Source organism: Panicum virgatum, chromosome 9N, assembly GCF_016808335.1.
Source record: "Panicum virgatum strain AP13 chromosome 9N, P.virgatum_v5, whole genome shotgun sequence".
Lineage (NCBI taxonomy): Eukaryota > Viridiplantae > Streptophyta > Magnoliopsida > Poales > Poaceae > Panicum > Panicum virgatum.
The window spans coordinates 72,140,939-72,165,583 of NC_053153.1; the positions used below are offsets into that span (position 1 = coordinate 72,140,939).

The 24,645-nt window shown below is 45.4% G+C and overlaps 3 protein-coding genes across 7 annotated transcripts; 2 read left to right on the forward strand and 1 right to left on the reverse strand.

The window, feature by feature from the left end:
- Positions 1-1,544, forward strand: LOC120690485 (U-box domain-containing protein 21-like). The gene has a single exon (XM_039973140.1). It carries the CDS (start codon positions 87-89, stop codon positions 1,410-1,412), a length of 1,326 nt encoding a protein of 441 aa, XP_039829074.1. The 5' UTR covers positions 1-86; the 3' UTR covers positions 1,413-1,544.
- A 3,052-nt stretch (positions 1,545-4,596) lies between these two features.
- LOC120690486 (translocase of chloroplast 34, chloroplastic-like) lies at positions 4,597-8,578 on the forward strand. Of its 2 annotated transcripts, none has more exons than XM_039973141.1 (8): positions 4,597-4,782; positions 4,873-4,996; positions 5,315-5,422; positions 5,512-5,636; positions 6,715-6,979; positions 7,801-7,869; positions 7,958-8,119; positions 8,193-8,578. In XM_039973141.1, the coding sequence occupies exons 2-8, from the start codon at positions 4,898-4,900 to the stop codon at positions 8,337-8,339; spliced, it is 975 nt and encodes a 324-aa protein (XP_039829075.1). In that variant the 5' UTR covers positions 4,597-4,782; positions 4,873-4,897; the 3' UTR covers positions 8,340-8,578. The 2 variants fall into 2 exon arrangements, with proteins under 2 accessions (XP_039829075.1, XP_039829077.1); XM_039973143.1 differs by having other exon boundaries at positions 4,634-4,782; positions 4,855-4,996.
- An 8,101-nt stretch (positions 8,579-16,679) lies between these two features.
- LOC120690487 lies at positions 16,680-22,556 on the reverse strand. 4 transcript variants are annotated; one of them, XM_039973144.1, is made up of 7 exons: positions 19,597-22,523; positions 19,030-19,113; positions 18,878-18,937; positions 18,602-18,686; positions 17,700-18,476; positions 17,274-17,534; positions 16,680-17,166 (listed from the first exon to the last, which is right to left on the reverse strand). In XM_039973144.1, exon 1 carries the CDS (start codon positions 22,332-22,334, stop codon positions 19,707-19,709), a length of 2,628 nt encoding a protein of 875 aa, XP_039829078.1. In that variant the 5' UTR covers positions 22,335-22,523; the 3' UTR covers positions 16,680-17,166; positions 17,274-17,534; positions 17,700-18,476; positions 18,602-18,686; positions 18,878-18,937; positions 19,030-19,113; positions 19,597-19,706. The 4 variants fall into 4 exon arrangements, with proteins under 4 accessions (XP_039829078.1, XP_039829079.1, XP_039829081.1 ...); XM_039973145.1 differs by having other exon boundaries at positions 17,700-18,440; positions 18,530-18,686; XM_039973147.1 differs by having other exon boundaries at positions 17,700-18,686; positions 19,597-22,556.
- Positions 22,557-24,645: the final 2,089 nt, after the last annotated feature.

A 24,645-nucleotide genomic window follows, 5' to 3' on the forward strand; every position in this document is an offset into this window, starting at 1 on the left:
CTCACCCACCAGGAGAACAACCCAGCACGCCTCTCCGAGAACTCATCGTCCACCTCCTGACCTTCTAGCTGATTCCGCTGGTTCCGATGGCGCTGCTGGCGCGGAGGGCACGGAGGGCGGTCGCCAAGGCGGTGCCGCTCGGCGGCGACGGCGTGGAGCTGGCGATCCCGGCGCACTTCCGGTGCCCGATCTCGCTGGACCTGATGCGGGACCCCGTCACGGCGCCGACGGGGATCACGTACGACCGGGAGAGCATCGAGGCGTGGCTGGACACGGGCCGCGCCACCTGCCCCGTCACCCACGCGCCGCTCCGCCACGAGGACCTCGTCCCCAACCACGCCATCCGACGGGTCATCCAGGACTGGTGCGTCGCCAACCGCTCCCGCGGCGTCGAGCGGATCCCCACGCCCAAGATCCCCGTCACGCCAGTCCAGGCGTCCGAGCTCCTCTTCGACCTCGCCGGGGCCGCGCGACGCCGCGACGCCGCCGCGCGGTGCGTTGAGGTGGTCGCCAAGATAAAGGCCCTCGCGAGGGACAGCGAGCGGAACAGGCGCTGCTTCGCGTCCATCGGCACGGGCCGCGCGCTCGCCGCCGCGTTCCAGACGCTCGCTGCCGCTGACGCTGCGCCGGCGGGGCGCGTTCTCGAGGACATCCTGGCGGCATTGGTCTGCATGTTGCCGTTGGACGAGGAGGCCACTGGGACATTGGGCTCGCCGAGCTCGCTGGGGTGTTTGGTCGCCATTGCAGAGAACGGGAGCTTGGCGGGAAGGATGAACGCCGTGCTCGCGATCAAGGAGATCGTCTCGTGCGACGGAGCGTTTGTGGATTTGAGCGGGAAGGTGGACGCAATCGTAGACTCGCTGGTCAAGATCATCAAGGCTCCCATCTGCCCGCTGGCTACCAAGGCCGCCATGGTCGCCACCTACCACCTGGCGCGGTCCGATGAGCGCGTTGCGGCGCGCCTCGCCACCGCCGGGTTCGTCCCGTTGCTCATCGAGGCCCTCGTCGAAGCCGACAAGAGCATGTCCGAGAAGGGGCTGGCGGTTGTCGACGCGGTGCTCGCGTCGGAGGAAGGCCGCGCGAGCGCGCGCGCGCACGCGCTCACCATGCCCGTGCTGGTCAAGAAGATGTTCCGCGTGTCCGACCTGGCCACCGAGCTAGCCGTGTCGGCGATGTGGCGGCTTGGCAAGGCGCCCTGCGCCGGCGAAGAGGACGAGGCGGTGGTGCGGTGCCTGGTCGACGCGCTGCGGGTTGGCGCCTTCCAGAAGCTGCTCCTGCTCTTGCAGGTCGGCTGCAGGGACGCAACCAAGGAGAAAGCCACCGAGCTGCTCAAGATGCTCAACAAGCACAAGGGCGTAGGCGAATGCGTCGACGCTGGGGATTTCCGAGGACTCAATAAGCTGTCGGCTTAAATCAAAGGGAACTGTGATGTAAAAAGGGATACTGTACAATAGAGAGATGTAACCTGTAAGTAGATAGGGATAGTTGCAATTTTGTTGGACGTGTTTCAATGATATTTCGTTAGCTTAGGTTCAAACTGAAAACAGAGATCATTTGCCCCCTTTTGTGAAAATTTGTGTGTAAATTTCTTGCTTAACATAGTTCAAGGGAGCAATACCATGCTCTCTCTCTGAAGAACTTTTCGAATAACCAAATCTAAGGGTTTATCGACTGATCTACTGAACTGATTTCCATCTACTTTATAGACTTCTTATTAGTACATCGTGCTTGAAGTAACACCATACTAACAGTCAGTAATTGGCACTAAAATAGATTAATTATCATGACCAGATATGGCTAAATTTGAGAGAAGTCCGTTTGACCTCCATGAAATAGTCAACGAGTTTATAACATCCCCCTGAACTCAAATACCAAAAATGTTGCATCCTTCATATCTTCATACCGGGCAAAACACCCCCATGACACCGGTTTAGGACGGTTTTGACTTTGGTCGCCGTCCACGTCAGTCTGCCTCGGAACATCATCTCCTTCCCCTACCTCGACCGCGCCCGCCAGCCTCCCCAACCGGTCCCACCCGCTGTTGTTGCTGCTGCTGCGTCGCGGCCGCCATGGGTGCTAGGGCCCGCGCTGCTCCTCGAGGACCTCCTAGCTGACACCGTGGTGCTCGCGGCCAGTCGCTGTGGCCTCCAGCTCCGAAGCCATCTTCTCCGGCCTGTCCTCCCTCTCCAACTCCGCCGCATCCACCCGCGTTGAGGCGGCGAGTGCAGACACCGTTCCCAAGCCCCTCCCCCTGCCTCCCAGGGCGGCCACCGCCACCACCTCCGCCTCCAACCCATTCCCGTCCCCCTGCCGACCTCCTGCAGTGCGTGCAGGAGCTGTGCGCCCTTGCGCCGTCCGCGCACGCTGCACTTGCCCTACCTCGCCGCCACCATCGCCTTCACTACCTCTAGGGGCTACTGTCGCCCCGTCCTCCTCCTCGCGGCAGGCGGAGGCATGGGTGGCAGCAGAGGTGGGCATGGAGCAAGCCCCGGCGATGCCGATTTCCACCGCCTAGAACTGCTCCACCATCATGGTCGCCTTCCTCGCCCTCGAACTTGTGGGATTTTGGCCGTAGCTTCTCGTAGCCAGCGTCGTCGCGCCGCCCCTGTTCTGCAGCGCCATGGTGCCGTGGCGGCGACAGCCGCGTTCAACCAAAACGACATGGAACGCATGGCGATGGCGCGAACATGGGCACGAGGAGGTGGAGACGATGCTCACCGAGGTCCCATTTGGAGCCTAGAAGGAACTTCAGTGGTCGGCAATGGTGGTGACTGGATCTGAACAGGGGAGGTGAGAAGGGAGGAAGGGAGGGAGGGGAGAGGAGCTCAGCTTGGTAGTGTGGACGGGAGGAGAAGGGTGGCCAGCAGCGGGCACGACAGCAGGGGGGAGGAGAGAGAGGGAGAGGAGAAAGGATGAGGTTCACCGCCACATGTTCAATGAGGTGGCTCCGACATGTGGGCTCGATTGACACATCAGCAAAATCACCTGCGAAACAACTTTGACCTGGTCCAAGGGGGTAATTTGGCCGGTATCGAAAATTTCGGTACGTAAGATTTCTAGTATTTGAGTTCAGTGGGTGTTTTAAACTCGACGACTATTTCAGGGGGCCAAATGGACTTTTCTCGGCTAAATTTTTGTGTCACACCTTGTTATTGTTTGGTTGATCACAATGTCCTGTAACCTGGACCTAAGTGGGACATAGTGAACAATGCTATTTACTTTTTCACACTTCTCATCAATGAACCTGGTTGGAGATTCATTCTTCTCCATCTGTCACCGGCGAGATTTACGTTAACAGATCAAGATTTCAGGCATGATTTACTAGACCTAAACAAAACCTTGGTGAAGCTACAATTTGAAACGGAAAGAGTAGCTTAACGTTTTGATTTTTTTTACTAGCGCTGTGAATTTGCTAGGACAATTTTCTTTCCTTCGGACTTCGCACCACCACCTGTAGATTTGTCAAAACCCGGCTCGCTCAATGCATGTGTTCTGTTACCTCGACATTCGTTTTCTTGTAAAACCTCTAGTCGTGCCTTGGAAGTTGGAATGTTCCACGGCACGAACAGTCCTCGCCTTTGAAAACCCGAGTTCAAGCTTGGACGGAGCAGTAGAACATGACTACCAGGTCGACCCTACACCGACCGAGCTTGACCGTGAGCAGTCTATTTGCCTGCCGGCCCCGTCCAGATGTCTGACCTCCTGCTCTCTGCCCGGTCGCGTATCCGGCTGCTTATTGTGCTCGCGAAGTCGACAGTCGTAGCAGGAGGTACAGTGTGAGTGTGTTTAGTTGGTGAAAAAGTTTGGATTTTTGTACCGTAGCACATTTCATTGTTACTTTACAAATAATATCTAATTATAAACTAATTAGACTTAAAAGATTCAGCTCGTGCTAATCAATTAGACTGTGTAATTAGTTATTTTTCGACTACATTTAATGCTCTATGTATGTGTCCGAAGATTCGATGTGACGGATACTGCAAAATTTTTTGGGAACTAAATAGGGCCATAGTTTGATGGTTTCCTAGTTTGGGCACGCAGTCTTTGCAACTTATTAATTGGTTCGCCCGTCGCGTCTACCGCTACAGTCAAATCATCATACATAGTGGAACAATTTTTTATTACTAAATATTTTTTATTATTTCTGAAATAATTTAAAAAATTAAATAAAAATATCATTCCAGCAAAAAAATTGACTAAATTATATATATGAACTGATTTGTTGGACTGATTTTAGACAAAAACACGAAATTCTGGAAGCTGGCTGCGTCCACCTCGGCTCGCGCTGCCTCGCTTACCTGACCAGTCAACCCTTCAGTTTGCGCGCGCGGAAGGGCCTTTGGGCCGGTAGTTCGGGGTGTTCGATGGAGTGGGCCGTTGAGAAGTGGACCGACAAGGCCCAACTCCGGAAAACATCGCACCGAGGCCCGCCTCCCCACAGATTTAGAGTTCTATGGACCAAGCCCGCAGCAAGGCTATCGTTTACAGCACGGCATAGCCCACAGAGAATCAAAAAAGGAAAAAAAGGGAAAAGAAAAGGGGACCCTCTCCCGTCACGAACGGCCAAGCCAACCCCAAGCCCCAACTCCCCACGCGACGACCCATCAAAAAAAAAAAAAAAAAAAACTCCCCACGCGACGCCACCATCTCATCGACTCCTCCCCCCTCTCCTTATCCTTCCCTTCGCATAAACCCCCCCCCCGGCGCCGTCCTCGCCCTCGCCGCGACCCCGCCTCCGCCGCTAGGTTTCAACTGCCCGCCTCCCGGCATCCGCGTCTCCCGGTATGCGTCTCCGCCGCGCGCGCCCTCCGCTCCGTCCTGGCGGAATTAGTTTGCGTTTCTGATTTCGTTTAGGGCGCGTCCTTGTCGCAGGGGAAAGGAAGGGGGGAGGGAGAGGATGGCGGCGCCGATACCGCGCGAGTGGACCGGGCTGCAGCAGTTCCCTGCGGCCACCCAGACCAAGCTGCACGAGCTTCTCGGCAAGCTCAAGGAGGAGGTACTCCACCACACGTCTATGCAACGTTTCTGTGCGTGAATCAGTTACTATCTCCTGCCTCAAATAGATGTCATACGGGGATTTGTGCAGTGGGAGATCTAATCATCAGTGCACATGGAATTACTTTTGTTTATCGTCATCATAAATAGTGCAATGTCGTTATAATTTGTTTAATGGTTAAATTGATGAGGTTATCATTGTCCTAAATGACAAGTGAATTGGACCGGAGGTAGTAGTTTAGCCAATGATGGTTGTGTTTTCTTGTTGGTTATGTGCTGTTACGAATGGTGATGTTCTGCTTGTGATTGTGATGTGAAGAATGTGAGCACATTAACAATTCTGGTGATGGGGAAAGGTGGAGTGGGCAAGTCATCCACTGTTAACTCCATCGTTGGGGAGAGGGTCGCCACTGTCAGCGCTTTCCAGGTTTTCCTTCTCCCTGTTCTAGTTTCTGGTTGGGACTCTTGCTGGAGTAGCTTATATGTGGCTGTGTTGTTGGGTGCTGTGATGTGCAGTCTGAGGGTCTGAGGCCGACGATGTGCTCCCGCACAAGGGTGGGGTTCACCTTGAACATTATCGACACTCCTGGGCTCATTGAAGGTGGATACATCAATGAGCAGGCTGTCGAGATCATAAAGAGGTATGCATGTTATGCTATACGGCTATACCCTTGCTTGGCTGCAAGTGAAGTGATTAGATACAGATTGTATAGCATGTAACATAGGGTTTTATATCTCACCGTGGCCTGACAAAGGGTTGCCATTTTGAACTTAGTTTAAGGATTGTTTCTAAGAAGGGCGGGCCTGGTGCAGCGGTAGAGCCTACCGTCTGTAACCGGAAGGTCCCGGGTTCGAGCCTCAGCCTCTGCACATTTGTGTGGGTAAGGCTTGGGGCTTAAAGACAACCCTTCCCCAGACCCCGCACAGTGCGGGAAGCCTACGGCACTGGGTACGCCCTTTTTTTAAGGATTGTTTCTTAGTATCTGGTTGCTTTTGGTTGGATGCTTTTACATAGTGGAATGAGCAAGGTCTTTTGGTGAAACATTTTAAAATCATTGTTTCGACATGAAATGCTACATGGCTGATCGTTATTATTATTCTCTTGTGAAATATGTGCTGAAACATCCGCCTGGGAGATGCATATCCTTATTATTATTCTGTACAGCCATAACCACAATCTGGTTTACAATTGATGTGCCTGTCTCTAGTGAAGCACTCCATAACCTTGACTGAATTTTATAAGTTGAACAAACCTTCTTGCAACTTGAAGATCTTATCTTATGCAATGCAAAGACGCAGAGCAGAGAATTCAATAAAATGTGCAGATATTTGGGTTAGGGTGCAGCTCTAACAGTGTTCACTTCTCTTTCTCTTATAAATTTGCAATAAAATCAGAAAAAACAAAAAAAAATAAATGACCAAGCATCACAAGTGTGTAATTTAGCAAGTCATTACTTTCACAAGCAAACAAAAAAATGATGCCTATATATATTTTTTCTGACAGTAAATGTTCTGTTAGAGTTGTGTTCTGGCCTGAGGGTAGTTCATTGAATTGACTTTGTGAAATCTTCCTGGTTCGGTGGTCTCAGTAACATGTGACCCTTGGATCCACATGTGAGTGAGACATTGACTAGCAAGTGCTAATGAGTGAAGTAGCAACTTCTGAAGTCCCTTTTAAATTAAAATGCATGCATCTTAATGTTATTAATGCTATCACAGGTTTCTTCTGGGCAAGACTATTGATGTTCTCCTGTATGTGGATCGCTTGGATGCGTACCGAATGGATACACTGGATGAACAGGTTATAAAAGCCATCACCAATTCATTTGGAAAGGACATCTGGCGAAGGGCACTGGTTGTGTTGACCCATGCTCAGCTCTCACCGCCTGATGGAATCGACTATAATGAGTTCTTTACAAAAAGATCAGAGGCACTTCTGCGATACATCCGTTCAGGCGTAGGAATCAACAAACGAGAATATGGGGTAATGCATGTTTTCACTTGTAATATGATCAGTTCCATCATGCTCTGTGGAATGCATATGCATCTACTAGGAGGTGCAAATTGTGTTTAGTTTCCTCAGCCTACACTAGTCATTTCTGCCATTCTTTTAGTTGGATATACTCCCGTGGAATTTCCTTTGACTTCTGATCTTTCACTTCCCTAATATGAGTGCTAGAAACAACACTAGCTCCTTTGAAGGCTACATGCAGATATATCTATCAGTTTATGTCATTAGCTTTGCATGTTCATCATTTACATTCAGGTTAACTTGCTAGTTAGTCTCCATGTGTAACTGAACCTGGTGTATTCTCAGAGTTTTGGGCATTATACTGTGCTGACAGCAGTCTAGAGATGTTTAGTTTGCAAATATTATTTGTGGTTATGGCCTTAAGATTCTGCTGGCAGCTGTGTTTATAGCCATTTAGCATGTATACAGAATGAAGTTGAATTTTGCATTTCAATCATCAGCAGCTCAGCAGAATGTGCATGCTGTATAATTTGTGTTTTGCTGTTCGGCTCTTATCCATGTACATTCAAACAATATTTGGCGAGCCTTCAATAATTTCTCAGTTAGCCATGCTCCGCCATGGCTCCATGTGCTTAATCCCTAACTCCTTACTGTTGGCTTTGTCATAATTAGGGAGGACTGTAGCTAAGTTTCTGTATCAGTACTAGTTACCTTTGTCCTACCCTCTGATTTAATGTATATCACAGGTCTCTGTAAACTTATGAAATCATTAAAAATCTTTTTTGCATGTGAGAATTAGTTATAATGGAAGCTCTACATTTTCCTTATTTTAGGATTTCCGCTTGCCAATAGCATTGGTGGAGAACAGTGGAAGGTGCAAGACTAATGAGCATGGGGAGAAGGTTTGTCTGTTTCATGCTGTATTTGACCTAATATTTATTTGTGCTCGCATCTTGATGGTTGATAGATGATGCTCCTGAGGGTTGGCAGATTCTTCCGGATGGTACTCCATGGGTTCCAAACCTGATGAAAGAAATTACTGCTGTCATCTCAAATGGGAGCTTGCCCATTCATGTCGACCAGAAGTTAATCGATGGTCCAAACCCCAACAATCGCTGGAAGATGTTCATACCACTTATCCTGGTTGTGGAGGTTAGTACATAATGCTCCTTTCATTCACACCCTCAAACAGAATTCTTCACTCATACCTTTCATACTCTTTCAGTACTTCTTGGTGGTCAAAGGAATCCGGAGGGCAATACATGCTGATATTGCAAATGGGAATGTGGATGACTGGGAGCAGCGCTACCAGGACTTGGTTGGAAGCAGGGACCCTATAGAGCAGAAAGGTTCCCGAAACCGCAAGGCTTAGGTTGATTTACTGGAGCGGATCTCATTCCAATGGTGACCCTACCGTTCGTTTTCCTAATTCTGTGTTGGGGGCTTTATAGAGTTCGCTGGGACAACTTGAACAAATCTGCTCGTGTTGTAGTTGACAAGAGTGTGCACTTCATTTTATGATGCTTGCCCTCAGCGCAATTTTGAAACGAAATCCCAGCTTTTTTATTGTTTTTATATTTATAAAATGGCATGAAAGCATGCTCTAGATTCTGGAGTGACTTTGAACAGACCCCTTGATGATTTGATGCGAAGTAGAGAATTATGTTTCGGTTCAAAATTTGAAACAAAGCGACATTTTGCATTTAGTTTGTGTTGGTTGCCCGAGCTTTTACGAAACATTGAACTAGTACCCAGAAAGTTTCTTCGTATTATTTTGTTACGGATGCATAGGATGCAAGCATTCGAACTAGCAGTGACGTGTGTTCTCAGCGAGAGACTTCTCCTGTGGCATAGCTAGCTTTTATCGAAGCCAGAAGCCCAGGTGTGCCGGAAAAAAAAAACTGAAACCTTGCTCCTCTGGCAGAAAAGGGTTCATTCTGGACCAGAAAGCATGGTGTGCCGGAAGGATGTCCTCATTAAGGTAATTTTACAGGCCATTCCAGCATATGCAATGTCCTTATTTTGATTTGACGAAAACTCTGATGACATCGGTACATTGATCTGCCGGTTCTGGTGGTCCCACCAAGAAAATGAAAACAAGATGCACTATTGCACTGGCTTTCTTGGGAGCGTTTATGCAGTAGGAAGAAGAAAGGAGGACTGGGCTACAGATATTTGCACCTCTTCAATCTGGCCATGCTAGCATGGCAAGGTTGGCGCCTGATTGAGCCTGATTCCCTATGCGTCCAGGTGCTACGGGCTAAGTATTTCCCGGATGGAGATCCTTTGAGGGCCAATGAAAAACCTGGTATTTCATATTCACGGAGAAGTATCCTGCGTGGCTTCAAGGCTATGAAGGAAGGACTGATCTGGCGTGTTGGCGACGGGACTCGAATTAACATATGGAGTGATCCATGGTTTCCTAATGGAGTTTCAAGAAAACCGAACACACCAAGAGTGTGCGGGTGCTCCTGAACAAAGTGGCTGACCTGATTGATCCCGCTGGGCAATAGGATGTTGAGCTAGTGCGCAGTGTCTTTTGGGAGGAAGATGTGAAACACATTCTGTCGATTCCTCTGAAGCATGGCTTTGAGGATACTATTGCATGGCATTTTGACCCAGGGATCTGTTTTTCGTTAAATCAGCTTACCATAGACTGGAAGATAAGCGTGAGCAGGAGAAAATGCGACAATCTGGTGCATCGAGCTTGGGAGGAGATGGTGGGGAAAACAATCTATGGGGGCAGCTTTGGAAATTAGATTGCGTGCCGAAGGTGAAACAGTTTTTTAAGCGATTTGCACACACTAGTGGATATGTACGTGCCACAGCCATGTGTTTAAAGTCAAATGGTTTAAAAGTAATTGGATTGCATCGAACTACTACTAAAAAATATCATTTGTTGCGTGATGGAACAACACAACAAAGAGAAACAGAAGAGTTTTATGACTTACAGCTTACCAAAGTCCCATCAACCTCCTCCATCTTCTCTTTGCCATATAGACACTCCACCAAAGCGAGAGCTCAATTGTTGTTTCTGGACCCCGGCTGGTCACGGCATTCCGATTCACCACCACCCTTAAGTTCATAGGCATCACATCTGCAATGAACTTCTCCACGAATGATGGATAACAGCTTGGGCACATATAATTACACATCTAATTTCACCAAAAAAATTATACCCTAGGGATTGGTGCTAAAACTCTTGCCGATATGTGCTCTAAAAATTCATCGCCTGACGCATGCAAGAAAACTAAAAAACAAACATTCTTAAATAAAGCCCCTAGACGATCGATGTTGATTGATGTCCTACGCCATGGAGAAAATAAATACATTGATACAACATGCAACTTGGGGGTCAGGATCTGATGGGAAACACATGTGGATCCTGACAGTGCCCTGATTTAATGAAGTGCCCTGATTTAATGAAACGAAGAACAAAGATGGAGATTGGCGATCTCGACGGCAATTAGTAAAACAAAAAACAAACATCGCTAGACAAATCCCTGGACACAATGAAGAAAACATGCACCATGGCCAAGGTGCAACGGGGGAGGGGTGGCATCCTCACCGCTGATTTAATGAATCCAAGATCAAAGATGAAGGTCGGCACTTGCCTGGGGTAGTCGGCCATTGCGACGACAGCATGTTGTAGTAGGCACTCGCGAAGGTGGCCCGGCGATAGTGTGACGGCTGCCCGCGAGCCAATCTTGGTCGAGCGTGGGAGCGGCGCACCTAACAGAGCACAAAAGCCCTAGATCAACCAGCGCACAACACAAAAAGAAGATAACACAAAAGAGGGTTAATCAGCTCACAACAATAAAGAAATAAAAGAAGAGATTTTAGGATGTCTTACAAAAAATTATGGTTGCCTCATCTCTATACAATGGAAAGTAACAAGTGGGTACAAAGGTGGGTAGGTAAAAGTGTTTGGGGTAAAAATTATTAGGATTTTGGTGGAAACATTTTCCTTCTATCAATTTCGTGGGTCTACACCATCTTTCGTCAAACATTTGGGCTGACAAGTGGGACCTCCGTGAGGGGTACGGTGGGCCTAATCTTGGTGAGAAAGGGTTTCAATTGTTTCAACTTTTATAGTATAGAATAGCACGTTCCCACGCACTACTGCAGAGGAGCCTCATCCCGTTTAGAATGGAGCTGCAAACTGAGGGATAGCTAACGCTCAATGGTGTGGCGGTTGTTGGTTGTGCTCACCGGCCAGGGTTCGAACCATGGTATTTGCACCAAAAAAAGCCCCACCCTGTGCTCGCTGGCTTGGGCTGCTGCATCGCTGGCCTAGGTTACAGTGCGCTGCGCCGGCCTGTGTTATGGTGGTCGTCGGTCCAAGTTCAGTTTGGACCTTGTAGACATGGGCCAAGATTCGGGAGGCCGGCCTGTGGTCGTCGGTCCAAGTTCAGTTTGGCCCTTGTAGACATGGGCCAAGATTCGGGAGGTTTCTCGACCGGGGTTATACAGTCCCTTTTCAATGCAATGTTGTAGGGGGCGGTAGGTTTCTCGACCAATGTTGTAGGGGGCAGTTCTTCCCTTGTGTGTTATGGTGGTCGTCGGTCCAAGTTCAGTTTGGCCCTTGTGGATATGAGCCAGGCTGCGCCGGCCTGTGTGTTATGGTGGCCGCCGGTCCAAGTTTAGTTTGGCCCTCATAGACATGGGCTAAGGTTCGGGAGGTTTCTCGACCGGGGTTATACAGTCCCTTTTCAATGCAATGTTGTAGGGGGCGGTTCTTCCCCTGTGTGTTATAAGTTCAGTTTGGCCCTTGTAGACATGGGCCAAGGTTCGGGAGGTTTCTCGACCGGGGTTATACAGTCCCTTTTCAATGCAATGTTGTAAGGGGCGGTTCTTCCCCTGTGTGTTATAAGTTCAGTTTGGCCCTTGTAGACATGGGCCAAGGTTCGGGAGGTTTCTCGACCGGGGTTATACAGTCCCTTCTCAATGCAATGTTGTAGGGGGCAGTTCTTCCCCTGTGTGTTATGGTGGTCGTTGGTCCAAGTTCAGTTTGGCCCTTGTGGATATAAGCCAGGGTTCGGGAGGTTTCTCGACCAAAGTCATATAGTCCCTTTTTAATGCAATGTTGTAGGGGGCAGTTCTTCCCCCATGGTTTGGGAGGTTTCTCGACCAAAGTCATATAGTCCCTTTTTAATGCAATGTTGTAGGGGGCAGTTTTTCCCCATCGATTGAGTTCTTTTTGTTTAGAATGGAGCTGAGCCGCTGATTGTACCTCGGAAGCAGCTCCTCTACGATACTTCAGAGGGACTCTCCCCACCATTCGAGTCCACAAATTAGCAGGCGAGTCCCCTACAAAGGAGACTTATCCCCCTGGCACGGCTGCCACCTCTCAGTCCGGCTGATCTCCCTCTCGAGGTTATTTAACTATTTACCATCCTTACATATGGCACCTGCTCGTTTGCCATTCTTATTTTGGCTTCTACATTTTTTCCACCCCTCTACATGTGAATCTTTTTTTTTTTGTTATTTTTGCTTATGTGGCCCCCAATCCAGCGGAAGAAGCACCAGCAAAAGAGCACCAGAATGTTGTCTAGTGACAGTGTCACTCTGGTCAGAGGACGGTTCAAAAAGAGCACTAGCAGAAGTAGCAACAAGATGTCCAGTGGCACCAGCGTAAGGAGCATCATGATGCTATCCAGTGGCACCAGTAGAAGGAGCACCAGGATGTTGTCCGGTGACTCTATCACCCTGCTCATGTGACAGTTCATATTGCTTAGAGGGTAATGCAGGGAGAGACAGATGTGCAAAGATTCCACGGCTGGCGGCTGCACCTGGTCTGGTACGTAGAATGTATGGGAATACCCTACGAAGAGGAAATCTATGGCAGCAACTGTTGTACGACTGAGGGGAAATACACTTCTGATACGTCCATGCTTGATTCAAGGAGAATCAAATAACTAGATGTGTTATTTGATTCTCCTTGATGTGAGACAGCCATTGACACCTGTGTTGGCAAAACCTTCAAGCATAAGTTACTATCCGACTAGCAAGGTTTAATATACAAATGCACTTGTTGGTCCAGTACTGCCCATACATGTTCTACTTGCAATGGAAGAGATACACAAGGGTGTAGAAAGCTTTTCTGAAGGAGCAACTTTAGAAACTGACTCTGTAAGCGATCAATGTAGTGAAGTTCTTGGAGCCTTTGATCCTGTGATATCAATTGTTGACACGCACAACTGTGATGTTTCAGAAGGGTTGAATCACGAGAAACCCTATTTTGGTTATTAGCCTCATACTAAACATAGGTTCACCCTAGAAGGAAATGTTGGAAAGGAGAAAGAAGATCGTAAGCTAGACAATCCGTTGCAGACATCTGCAACACCATATTAGGATAAAATATTTACAACATTTGTCTACGGAAAAGCCAAAGTTCCTGATTCTGGATCTGAACAAGCCGCAACTTCTTTGTTTGATTTTGGCCTAGTGAGGATGGACTTTGATACCCGATGCATGGAAACTCAGCCTGATGAAGAAAAAGTGTACAAATGCTTGAGAAAACAATTTGTAACATGGCAAAATAGTTTCAAGCCATACCAATATTTTTTTAGCTCATAAAATACAAAGGCTAAGCCAATAGGCCCTTCCGTGCTTCATGCAGTTTTAGCAGGGCTTGTAGATTTACACATATAGTTGACCTTTTCTTTTGGAGGAAAAGAGCAAACTAAGAATTAAATGCTTAGGTGTGCTGCTAGATGTACCATGCATAAACTTCGTTTGAATAGGAGAAATGTTGTCTTCAATTTGTGTTGTGCTGTGGTGCTTCTGATATAAACTTATAATACTATATATACAAGCACGTATAGCAGTTGTCATTGATTTGCAATTGTCTTGTCATGTCCCCGTGCATATCAGCATATGCTTATACGTTGTTGTAACAGTGCCACAATTATCAGCACACGTGCAAGTTTCCTAGAAACTTTGGTAGGAAGTTTTGAACCATTTCACAGGCACACCATGCTTTCTTTTTGTTAGGAAAGTTCGCTCATTCTTTTATTCTCCAAACTCTGGATCAGCCAGGTCACGGTCCAACAAAGTACTTACAAAACTTGGGAGGGGATCAAACCAAATGATTGGTTGATTTAGGTCCCGAAGTAAACCAGGATGAGCTAAGCCATGAGCACACCTATTACAAGAACATGAAACATGAACAATACTTTCAGGGGTGAAATGCAGCGAAAAACAACTCTCGTATCTCCTTCAAATGATTCCACCTGGGCTAAGATCAAGTTTGTTGGACTTGATTGTCAAAACCAACAGCGACGAGTCAAGTAGGTCTCGACAATGATCCTAGAGATCCCCGCATCCATAGCAGCGTACAAAGGCGCCAAGCCTGCTTATAGAAGCGTGTCCAATTTCACTTGTGCACCGGGAAACAAAAGCCACACCGGCTGAATGCCATGCCACCATATGTCCAAACCTTCGTCAGGTCATGTCCTCTTCTCTTCTCACTTGGAACTTTTTGCACGCTGCTATGCAGGCAACCATCAGAGCCACTTAACTTTTTGGGTTCAAATTTGAGAGTGTTGCTAGACACTGTCAGCTCGTCAATCTAGCTAGCACCATTGTTCTTTGAGATTGTGCGTTCGTCGCAAGCATGCATCATGAAATAGCATCTAGGCTCCTAATTCGATTTTGGCCATTAATAACAACACAATCAATGAATATTAACAAAGTTGATCTTTCCTGCTTGTGAGTCCAGCCCATTTTCATTCATAAATAGAGTGACAACATTTCTTAGCCAGTCATCATTAATGCATCAACAACCAATCAGCATTCTAAAGCGCTAACAAAGAGATATTACAAAAGTCATCATTAATGCATCAGAATGACAACCAATCAGCATGACAACCAATCACATTTTATGGACATAGAGGCCTCAGACTGAGATGGTACATTATATGCATCCACTTCATGTTAAAGTCCTAGAGAATACAATAAGGAGTAGGACTATATATATGTTTACATTGTAAGAACATATTAGAGTTTGAGCCAAATCATTGACCGTCCTTGCCCATTATATAAGATGTAGGCAAGATTCTTGTCCCAACTAATTAAGTGATCAAAGTCAATGGTAAAGTCAAAGTTGTTCAGCGCCTGCAACATTATCAGATAGACCTTGCAAAATCGAGATTGATGGCTGCAACTATTGCACAATCGAGGGGGAGTACACTTCTTCCATGTTTGATTGGATCGACATGAGACAAGAAGGGGCACGGCCAAGTATGCTGGGCATTACTTCAACATCCTAATCCGAAAGGGGATGATCGATTGAAAGCTCGTATAAGTCTGATCCGAAATATTGGCACTTCTATAGTATTGCTTCCTCAATCGTTACTCTGTCTCAACTCCCTTCTCGATGAAGGGAAACTGTAGATAAATCTTTGCCCTTAACTTCTGAGAAGCGGTACCAAAGTAGTGTGTACCATTTTATCTACGGACCATATACCACACTATTCTAAGAAGATCTTCACCTAGACACCAAGACCGAAGACCATGGGACTCAACTCTTATTCAAGATAACTTAGTACAGCACAAGACTCATGTTCTTATTCAACATAACTTAGTACAACACAAGACTCATGTACTTTTTATGTGGCTACCCCAACATGACACTACTACACTACAAGGCAAGCTTGTCATCTTCCACTTGAGACCACTTATGCCATGATATATCAAGAGAGGAGGGGAGCACCCCTATTTGTAGGACTTCATAGCTCATATGGTTTTGCCATCTGTCCATTTTCTACATACTTTCTACAAAATATCTAACTATATTTTTCTCAAAAAATATTTAACTCTAGAATTTTTCTCGTACTTATCTAACAATATAAATATATAGTTCTAGAGTATTCCACATTTCACCATAAAGTATGCCAACCATGGTTCATACATACTCTCCAATCTTCTAGAATCTTCCCACAAGTATACATTGTTGTTTTCAATAGAAACTATCTCCAATTCCCATCCACATCGCATAGAAGCTATCCCCAACTCCCTCCCCGTCTTGCTTGGACTGCAAGAAAGGGTTGAATATCACTTCCTCCAGCTCATTAGGTCATCCACGGACAACTCCCTCTTCAACAGGGTCAGAGTTATCAGACAACTCTTCATGCAGTAGACCAAGTGTGGTGAAGGCCCCTCGCTTGGTTAAGGTCTTGCTCCGCCGTCCGATGGCGGGAGGTGTAGGCGCCGCCGTTGGTTTGGAGTAAGACCAGCTGCGGCCTCCAGAGATACAGTTGGCATTGGGTATACTACATTTAAATCAGACTACCCTCAATAGCAAATAAAAAACACTTAAAATACCATAAATCCTCGAATTACCATTAGAACCAAAGAACACGACTTTATATGAATTGACCATGAAGGTGGCAACATCTACCCTTTCTATGCATTACAGCTAGAAATAACCAAACAAATATGTTGCTCGTGCTATCAGTTATGTGCATGAGCTCAGAAACAAATATGCAGCCGTTGACAATGTGCCTCCAGAAAATTTTCTTTGGCCTTATAAAAAAAAGTAGATGAAAAAATTACAATCTATTATTCATTGGATGCTATCTGCATCCTAAGATCCTGGTTCAACAGCCATCATCTTCTGAGTATAAATATATTGCTCTCATACTTATTCAGTTAAAATGTTGGTTGTCGTCTGTGAAAGACACCATCACTATTCTTGATTCCTAGAAAATTGCGCAGGAACATATTCATGCTCATGGTCATGCATATTTACATATTTGGCCATTATTCTCATCATCTACTGAAATTAGGTTCAACCATATCCTAGTTTACAGTGGCTTAGGTTAGATATAGGTAGAGTTCATATTGTCCAGAATTCTACAGCAACTGCACACATAATGTCATGATCCAATATATTCCATGGCCTTATACAGGAGAATAGGTAAAAATCTTATAGGTACAACCAATTGTGTTTTATGGTGGCGAAAATCCTGAGTTACCTTCCCACTTAACTTAGATCTATCACTAACAAGCGGATTGCTCTTGCTCCAAGATAAGCAGTTGGCAGAAATGCAAACCATCTACAAGATATTCTAAAGAATAATATCCACGGAGTCGTGAAATGCTGCAGACGTTACAGACATGTTTGCGCAATCTTGAGCGGGAGCTGATTCCCTATTTGATTGCTTCCGCTTTTGTTTCTTCAATTCTCGTTCATCCTATGTTACCAAAAAAAAAGGAAAAGAAAAAAAAACTAAGAAAAATGCAAGGTAGGGTACTATAATAAAAGAAAGACAAAAAGAACAAAACCTTCACTGTGACAGACCTGTATAGCTGGATCACTGAGAAGTGAGAACAATATCACGTGAATTTGATGAAGGAGCTGATGTTGGTGCTGCAATAACTTTGCCATGTACAGGTACAGATGCAGGAGCACCCCAGTAATCCACTCCCATATTCATAGTTGCTGGACCACCCATCGGAGGGGGGACAGGCCAAAATGGCATCATGGGGTTAAGCACAACTGGACCATAAGATGGTTGTGTGGGTTCAACTGCAGAGCTTTGAGTACCTTTACTCCTAGAATCTGGCAAGAAAGAAGTATTTAGACTAATCATTTCCTAACAGAAGAAGTAACCTAACAAATGTATGTTTTGCGCTGATAAAAACACAAAGTTTGCTTCTCAGTACATATTCCCCCAATGGGGATAAAAGTAGTTGGTTACAAGTTATATAGAGCTTCAAGTCTTACCAATTACCATTACCATGCCCACGCTCAGAATTATCCTTTACCCTTGAATCCTGCAGGCAAAATATTATTTTTCTTTTGTGCCAGTAAGCATTGATAGTATTGAGAATGGTTATATCCAGCATATAAAGCAATAAAAATGCAGAGGGTAGGATGGCAGGCTAACCATGTGTTTTAAAAGTGTGGCAAACATATACATCTAATATATAAGTCCGTACAGTAACCAACGAGAAGATAGATTAAGCAGAAAACTAGGTTTGCAAATATTTTTAGTATCTCATGAAAGTTATGAATTGTAAAAGAATGGGTCCATGCTTTACATTAATTGAGATGAAATGCAACTCAAGGATGGTCAGTAAATTTGTTGAGCACTGGGCAATAAAGAAACTTATACAAGGCTACAGTTTAATTTTTTTAGAACTTATTTCCAAAAAAAGGAACTCAGTACTCATTTCGTGGCATCCGCTTATACCATGTACACAGATAGAACCCGTGCAAAACTGTACCAAATTGCGCCTCTCAGGCACTTGATCTGCATACGGCAGGTGCCATCCAGAGGATTTGAAATTAGAACACTCTAATTAATACAAACTAGGCCTTCGATAATGAGAAGAATGGAAGATACACTGTTTTGGAATTTGTAAAGCATTTTGAGATCAAATGTGAAGAAGTTATATAGTGCAATGGCATACACTTTTTGAATTTGTACTGCTTGCTTCAGAAGAACTCCCACTTCCACTCTCACTGCATATCAGATCGATAGTGGGTTCGGTAATTTAACTGTTGGTATCACACAAAGAAAAATAAGTAAAGAGATTACTTTTGTGAAGAACCTTCATTGGAGGAAGAAGCTGAAGGTTTTGCGGGTGATATATTATTTTTGGCTGCAACTACATACAGACTACCTAAACTTCCTCTGGATCTCTTCAAGGGATCCTTCCGCTTATTTTTGCTTGATTTATCCGTCTCTGTACCGCCAGCACCAGATGTCTAGCAACACGATCCAATCACAAATTCACAATCATAATACACGCAAACAGGACAATTTGAACAAGTGAATTCCTAAATTATAAATATAAGACAGAAAAGTTGAGACCGCAAGATTTGGAAAGGGATGGGTAAAATTCGTCCCACATTTTGCAATAACAAACAATTCAAATAAAAGGTGTCCGTTAACTTACTGGAGTTTGAACTGTCCCATTTGGTGACTGCATAGGATAAGGACTGTATGGGTGTGAACCCTGACACACAAACAAAAACATTGTAATTAGTATATATGAGCCATGCATAAGCACGATAAGATCATGCTCTCAAGTAAAAAGTGAAGGATTACCGGTGGCATGGATGCCTGCTGATATGGTGTGCCTTGTGCATACATAGCGGCATATGGTGGTGGTGTCCCATAAGGAGGCATCATCTATCACCAGTTGAGTAATCAATGTTAGTAGACTGATTGTCTCCTGCTTCAGTGGTTGTAATAGCTGATAGTATCATTCAAATAAATAAATGGCTAGCAAACTCCCTGATCACAACGCTAAAAATTGTTAATGTGCTCACATTCTTCACATCACAAACACAAGAAGAACATTACCAATTCGTAATAGCACATAACCAACCAGAAAACACAACCATGATTGGCTAAATTACTACCTCTGGTCCTATTCACTTGTAATTTAGGACAATGATAACCTAACTCATCTATTTTATTAGGCATAGCTACACATGCCTAATAAATTTAACCATTGACCAAATTATAACGACAATGCAGTATTTCTGATGATGATAAACTGAAGTAATTCCATGTGCACTAATGATTAGACCTCCCACTGCACATATTCCCGTATGACATCTATTTTAGACCGGATGTAGTAACTGATTGCAGAGGCGTGTGGTGGAGTACCTCCGCCTTGAGCTTGCCGAGGAGCTCGTGCAGCTTGGTCTGGGTGGCTGCCGGGAACTGCTGCAGCCCGGTTGGAAGCCCTGCTAAAACTACATGAACCACGGAAGGGCCTATTGGCTTAGCCTTTGTATTTTATGAGAGCTACAAAAATCTTGGTATGGCTTGAAACTGTTTTGCCATGTTACAAATTGTTTTGTCAAGCATTTGTACATTTTTTCTTCATCAGGCTGAATTTCCATGCCTGGGGTATCAAAGTCCATCCTCACTGGGCCAAAATCAAAGAAAGAAGTTGCAGCTTGTTCAGGTCCACAATCAGGAACTTTTGCTTTTCCGCAGACAAATGTTGTAAAGATTTTATCCTGATATGATGTTGCAGATGTATGCAACAGATTGTCTAGCTTACGATCTTCTTTCTCCTTTCCAGCATTTCCATCTAGGGTGAACCTATGTTCAATCTGAGGCTCATAACCAAAATAGGGCTTCTCGTGATTCAGCCCTTGTGAAACATCAAAGTTGTGCGTGTCAGCAATTGATATTACAGGATCAAAGGCTTCAAAAACTTCACTACATTGATCGCTTACAGAGTCAGTTTCTAAAGTTGCTCCTTCAGAAAAGCTTTCTATACCCTTGCTTATCTCTTCCATTGCAAGTAGAACATGTATGGGCAGTACTGGACCAACAAGTGCATTTGGAGACTGAACCTTGCTAGTCAGATAGTAACTTATGCTTGAAGGTTTTGCCAACAGGAAAGGTCGAAGTTTATCGTGTGCCAAACAGGTAGGAACATCTAAATGCTCACTTACGGTTTTCTCTGTGCTGCATGCTAGCATGTCCTTGTATTTCGAGAAGGTAACATGAAGGATATTTGATGGTAGGCTGTTCAATATTCTCTGGCATGCAATTTCAAAAATGTTCATGGGGATACTAGCATTGCATAGAAAATCTGAAACTGATCGAGAAGATGAACTAGAGTTATCTTCTGCATATTCTGACACAGCTTCACTAACAATAATTCGGCCCATCTGTTTATTGACACCAGAATAATGCTTCACCAATGCATTGCACAGATTCCCTTCCAGATATTTAGATAGAAAATGCAACTTCATTAAACTATATCTGAAGGGGAAATCTTCACAGAGAGTGTCAGGAAATGTAGCTAACTTGCTAGTCCTGGCAGTATGTTGTGATTCATCACATGGGACATCATCATGTGATGCTGATGCACGGTACCTTTGCATTTCTAACTTCCCCAATGCTTTCAGACAAATCAAAGCAAAGCCAGTAAATGATGGCTCCGACACCAAGAAGTCATGTGGAAGAATGCAGTAGCCAATAGTGGGGTTCTTACTTGGTTGGGAAACATAGCCATCTCTTGAAACAGGCCTTGAGAATACATCTTTCACTATTCCATTGCTGCAGCTGCAGTGCTGATTTGTCAGAGAGAACCGTGATGGAAGATCCCAAGCATACAGGTGAGAATTCTCAGGACAGCCTTGCTCCTTAGGTCCATAACAGAACACACTGAACTCGCCTGTCCAGAATGAACCAACCAAAATAGCAAAACCAGAACTTGATGCCCACTCATGTTCCTTGGAATGTCTCAATTCAGAAAGCCGAAACATAGCAACATTGTTAGGGCTCTCAAGCTCATGTTGCCATGCCAACACAGGTGTCAACGGCTGTCTCACATCAAGTAGAATCAAATAACGCTTTGTCACCACTGAGAAATGGAAATGATCAAACCCAGCCCTGCAGAATGCAAGATACTGATCCGCCCCAGCAAAAGGGTCAGTTTCAAACAGTCCTGGCATCCCAACTCTTGCTAAAACCTTGCACTCGCCACAGTCCCCAAATCTCAAGTCAATCAAAAGAATGGATTTTGAACTCGCAACAATTACTATCCACGGTTGAGCCCCATAATCACAGCTTAGCCAGTCCCCACAGTCATCCTTGCTACCAAAATCAATTTTCATTTTTCCACCTTGCCGTGTATCTAGATTGAACCAGCATAACTCCCCACTCTCCAGCAACACAATACATTCAGACAGCAAATGCCTACTCCAGCAAGCATGCACGATGACAGAGTCGAACCCCTGCTTGGCAGCCGGCACTAGGGCCGAAGTACCCAAACCCCGTGACTCAACCCTGAACCAATTCAGGGAGTACATTGTCACGGCAAGCAGGAACCCCTCAAGGCTGTCTTCCGGCTCCGACGCCCAGGACGGCTCATTAACAGTGGTAGCAAGCTGCTGGATGCGTTGACCCGGGTGCTTGAACCCATCCCTCTGAACGGCCGGCGAGACGGGCGCGGAACCAGTGGCCGTGGTGGCATCCAGAGTAACAAAGGCAACATGCTCAGTATTCTCGCCATAGGGGAAGAAGAGGATAAGAGAGCACGAGGAGAGGCGGGGGCGGCGGAGGACGGCGATCAGATTGGACGGAGGCGAGGAGGGCAGAGACGGCTGCGGGAGGAGTGTCTCAGAGAAGGAATCTAGGTCGGAGCGCGGGAGGAAGGAGGGGCCCCGGACAAACGAGCGGAGGTGGCGGTCCAGGCGGCGGGTGGAGGAGCGCAGGGGCAGGACGGGGAAGGGGAGGGAGAGCAGCGGGGTGCGAGGCGGGAGAGGGGAGAAGTGGAGTGGCCCACGGGAGGCGGCGGCGGCGGGCAGCGGGGCAGCGGATGGCGCCGCGAAGACGGCAGAGACCGGGAAGAGGAAGCGCCAGTCCTCCGAGAGGTTCATGGGGCAGGGGCACGGCGAGCGGGGCCGCCCGCGCAGGCGCGGGAGGGAATCGGTGGGCGGTGGCGCGGCTGCCGGCTGGAGCGAGAGGGGTCGGGTGGAGAGGGGCGGCCGCCGCCACGCGCTGGACCGGGAGGTGGAGCAGGGAGCCGGCCTGTTCGGCGGCAAGATTTTTTTTTTTTTTGAAACGGAAACTTGAGCCTCCATTAACTAATGGTTCCAAGCAAATCGCCGGAAACCAAGTTTTTGGGTGAGGAAGGAAATCGTGGGAGCCGGCGCCTAGCTGGAGAGGTTTTGGTGTTGGTTTCTTCTGGGTTGAGGGCTTCAGCTTTTAATCCCGTTATATTCTAATCACACAGTTTTTTCATGATATTAATCCCGTTTGAGTCCCGTAATATGATGATAATGCGTACCATGACAGTACAAATATTGTATGATTTTTTTAAATTTAAAAATAATAAATAAATAGTTAGTTAATGAGTGATAGTATATAAAGGGAATAGATATTGGGGAATGGTTGGTTCGAAGGAGTTATAGGGGGAGGAATCTTTTGGAGGGAGATAGTAAAATATAGTAAATAGTACGTTTGGGGGAGTTAGAGAGGGTGAATGTTTGGAAATAGCCTTAGACCGCCCCGTAGTCGTAGAGAGGACGGCCTGCTTGGTTTGCTTGAAGTAATAAAAACCGCAAAAGTTCGTTCAAAAAAAATAAAAACTGCAAGAGTTCCAACTCTGTCTGCTTCACGCCTTTACACACGTCTGTCATGCGTATAAACATTTTATACGAGCAATTATCAACAGGGGCTATTATTGATGTACTTCGTTGTCTAACCAAACACCAATGCATAATGATATATGCATATTTCCATCTGCTCTGTTACATAGGTTTCTATACCTTTTCTTCGTTATGAAGCATTCACTATGTATAAACTTTTATAAATTAGCTCGGGTCGAGTTGTAACAAGATGATATGATAGACGTTCTCTTTCAATATATAGTATTGTAATCGTATAATCTTAACTTGTAATACTTAAATACTGAAATATTATACTTCTAGCTAAAATGTTTGACCTTATGTTGTAATTAGCTTGTGTCATTTAAACAAACATAATTTGAAAATTTGTCGAAAAAATATTCTACCCATTTTATCTTTTGTGTATTTAATAAACAGTTGTATTTTTTGTCTATATAATTTTTGATATGTACAATATAAATTGTTGTGTCTTAAAAACCATCTAGAAAAGAGGCTCAATCGGCTGATGCTAGAGAAAATATAGACTTTGTTCGCATTACACTAGTGCGATAACAAGCAAAAGTCTTTCTATTGTAGGTCTGAATCTGCCACCACACTTGATGATATAATTGTTCTATGGTGGGTCAGATTAGCTTATGCAAATAATTTGATTAGCTTATGCAATATAATTTGTTTTCCCCTTTAGAATCAAAATTGAATAGGTGATAAATCATGAATATTATATTTTAGATATGATACTGATGTTTAATTTTGATATCTAAAACTAACGTGCAAAATAAATATAATTTAAAACTTTCAAGTTGGCCATTGCAAAAGCTTTCCCTTAGAAATAAGCTCACAACGCCCTTCAACCCCCTATCTCTCTAGTCTCTCTGACCCTGCATTGTGATTATGGGGTGGGAAGGACTGACACCATTTCCTCTCGCTTGTCCATTCACATCAGCCCTCCACGCCCCCGCCTCGAATATCCCAAATCATGTGCTGCCTCTACCCCAACCCCCGCTCATCAAATCCTCTCCGCCTAACACGTCGATGGAATCCTTTTGGGATTCGTCTTCCTGGTGCTGGTAAGTGATCAAAGCTTTACTTGGGCAGAATTCCATCTTATAAGAGGTCAATCAAATCCAAATCTTATCTCTCATTGAGTTAGTGGTGGATTTGTGTGTTGTGCGGTGCCCCGCTAATCCAAATAATCCACCCATGGACCATGGTCGGATTTGGTTGTTCTTCTGCAAGCCTAGATCAACATTAGTTGATGCAATAGGATGATTAGGTGCGTAGAGTATGTAGTGGGGACCTAGACTTTAAAAATTGAGTGTACATAACCTCTAAAAATATTTTTTTTGAACTTAATCATATTCTAAATAAAAGTCATTATGGCTTGTTTGAAACATATATTATTTTCTAATCTAAAATTCAATACTTAAACATACATTGTATCCCTCTTTAGATAGTAGCTTCTCAAGATTAGATAATAAAGATTTCACATGTGATATGTTTGGACGTCTACTGCTTTATTTATAGCCTACACATGGAACTGTGCACACTCGTCCATCTTATT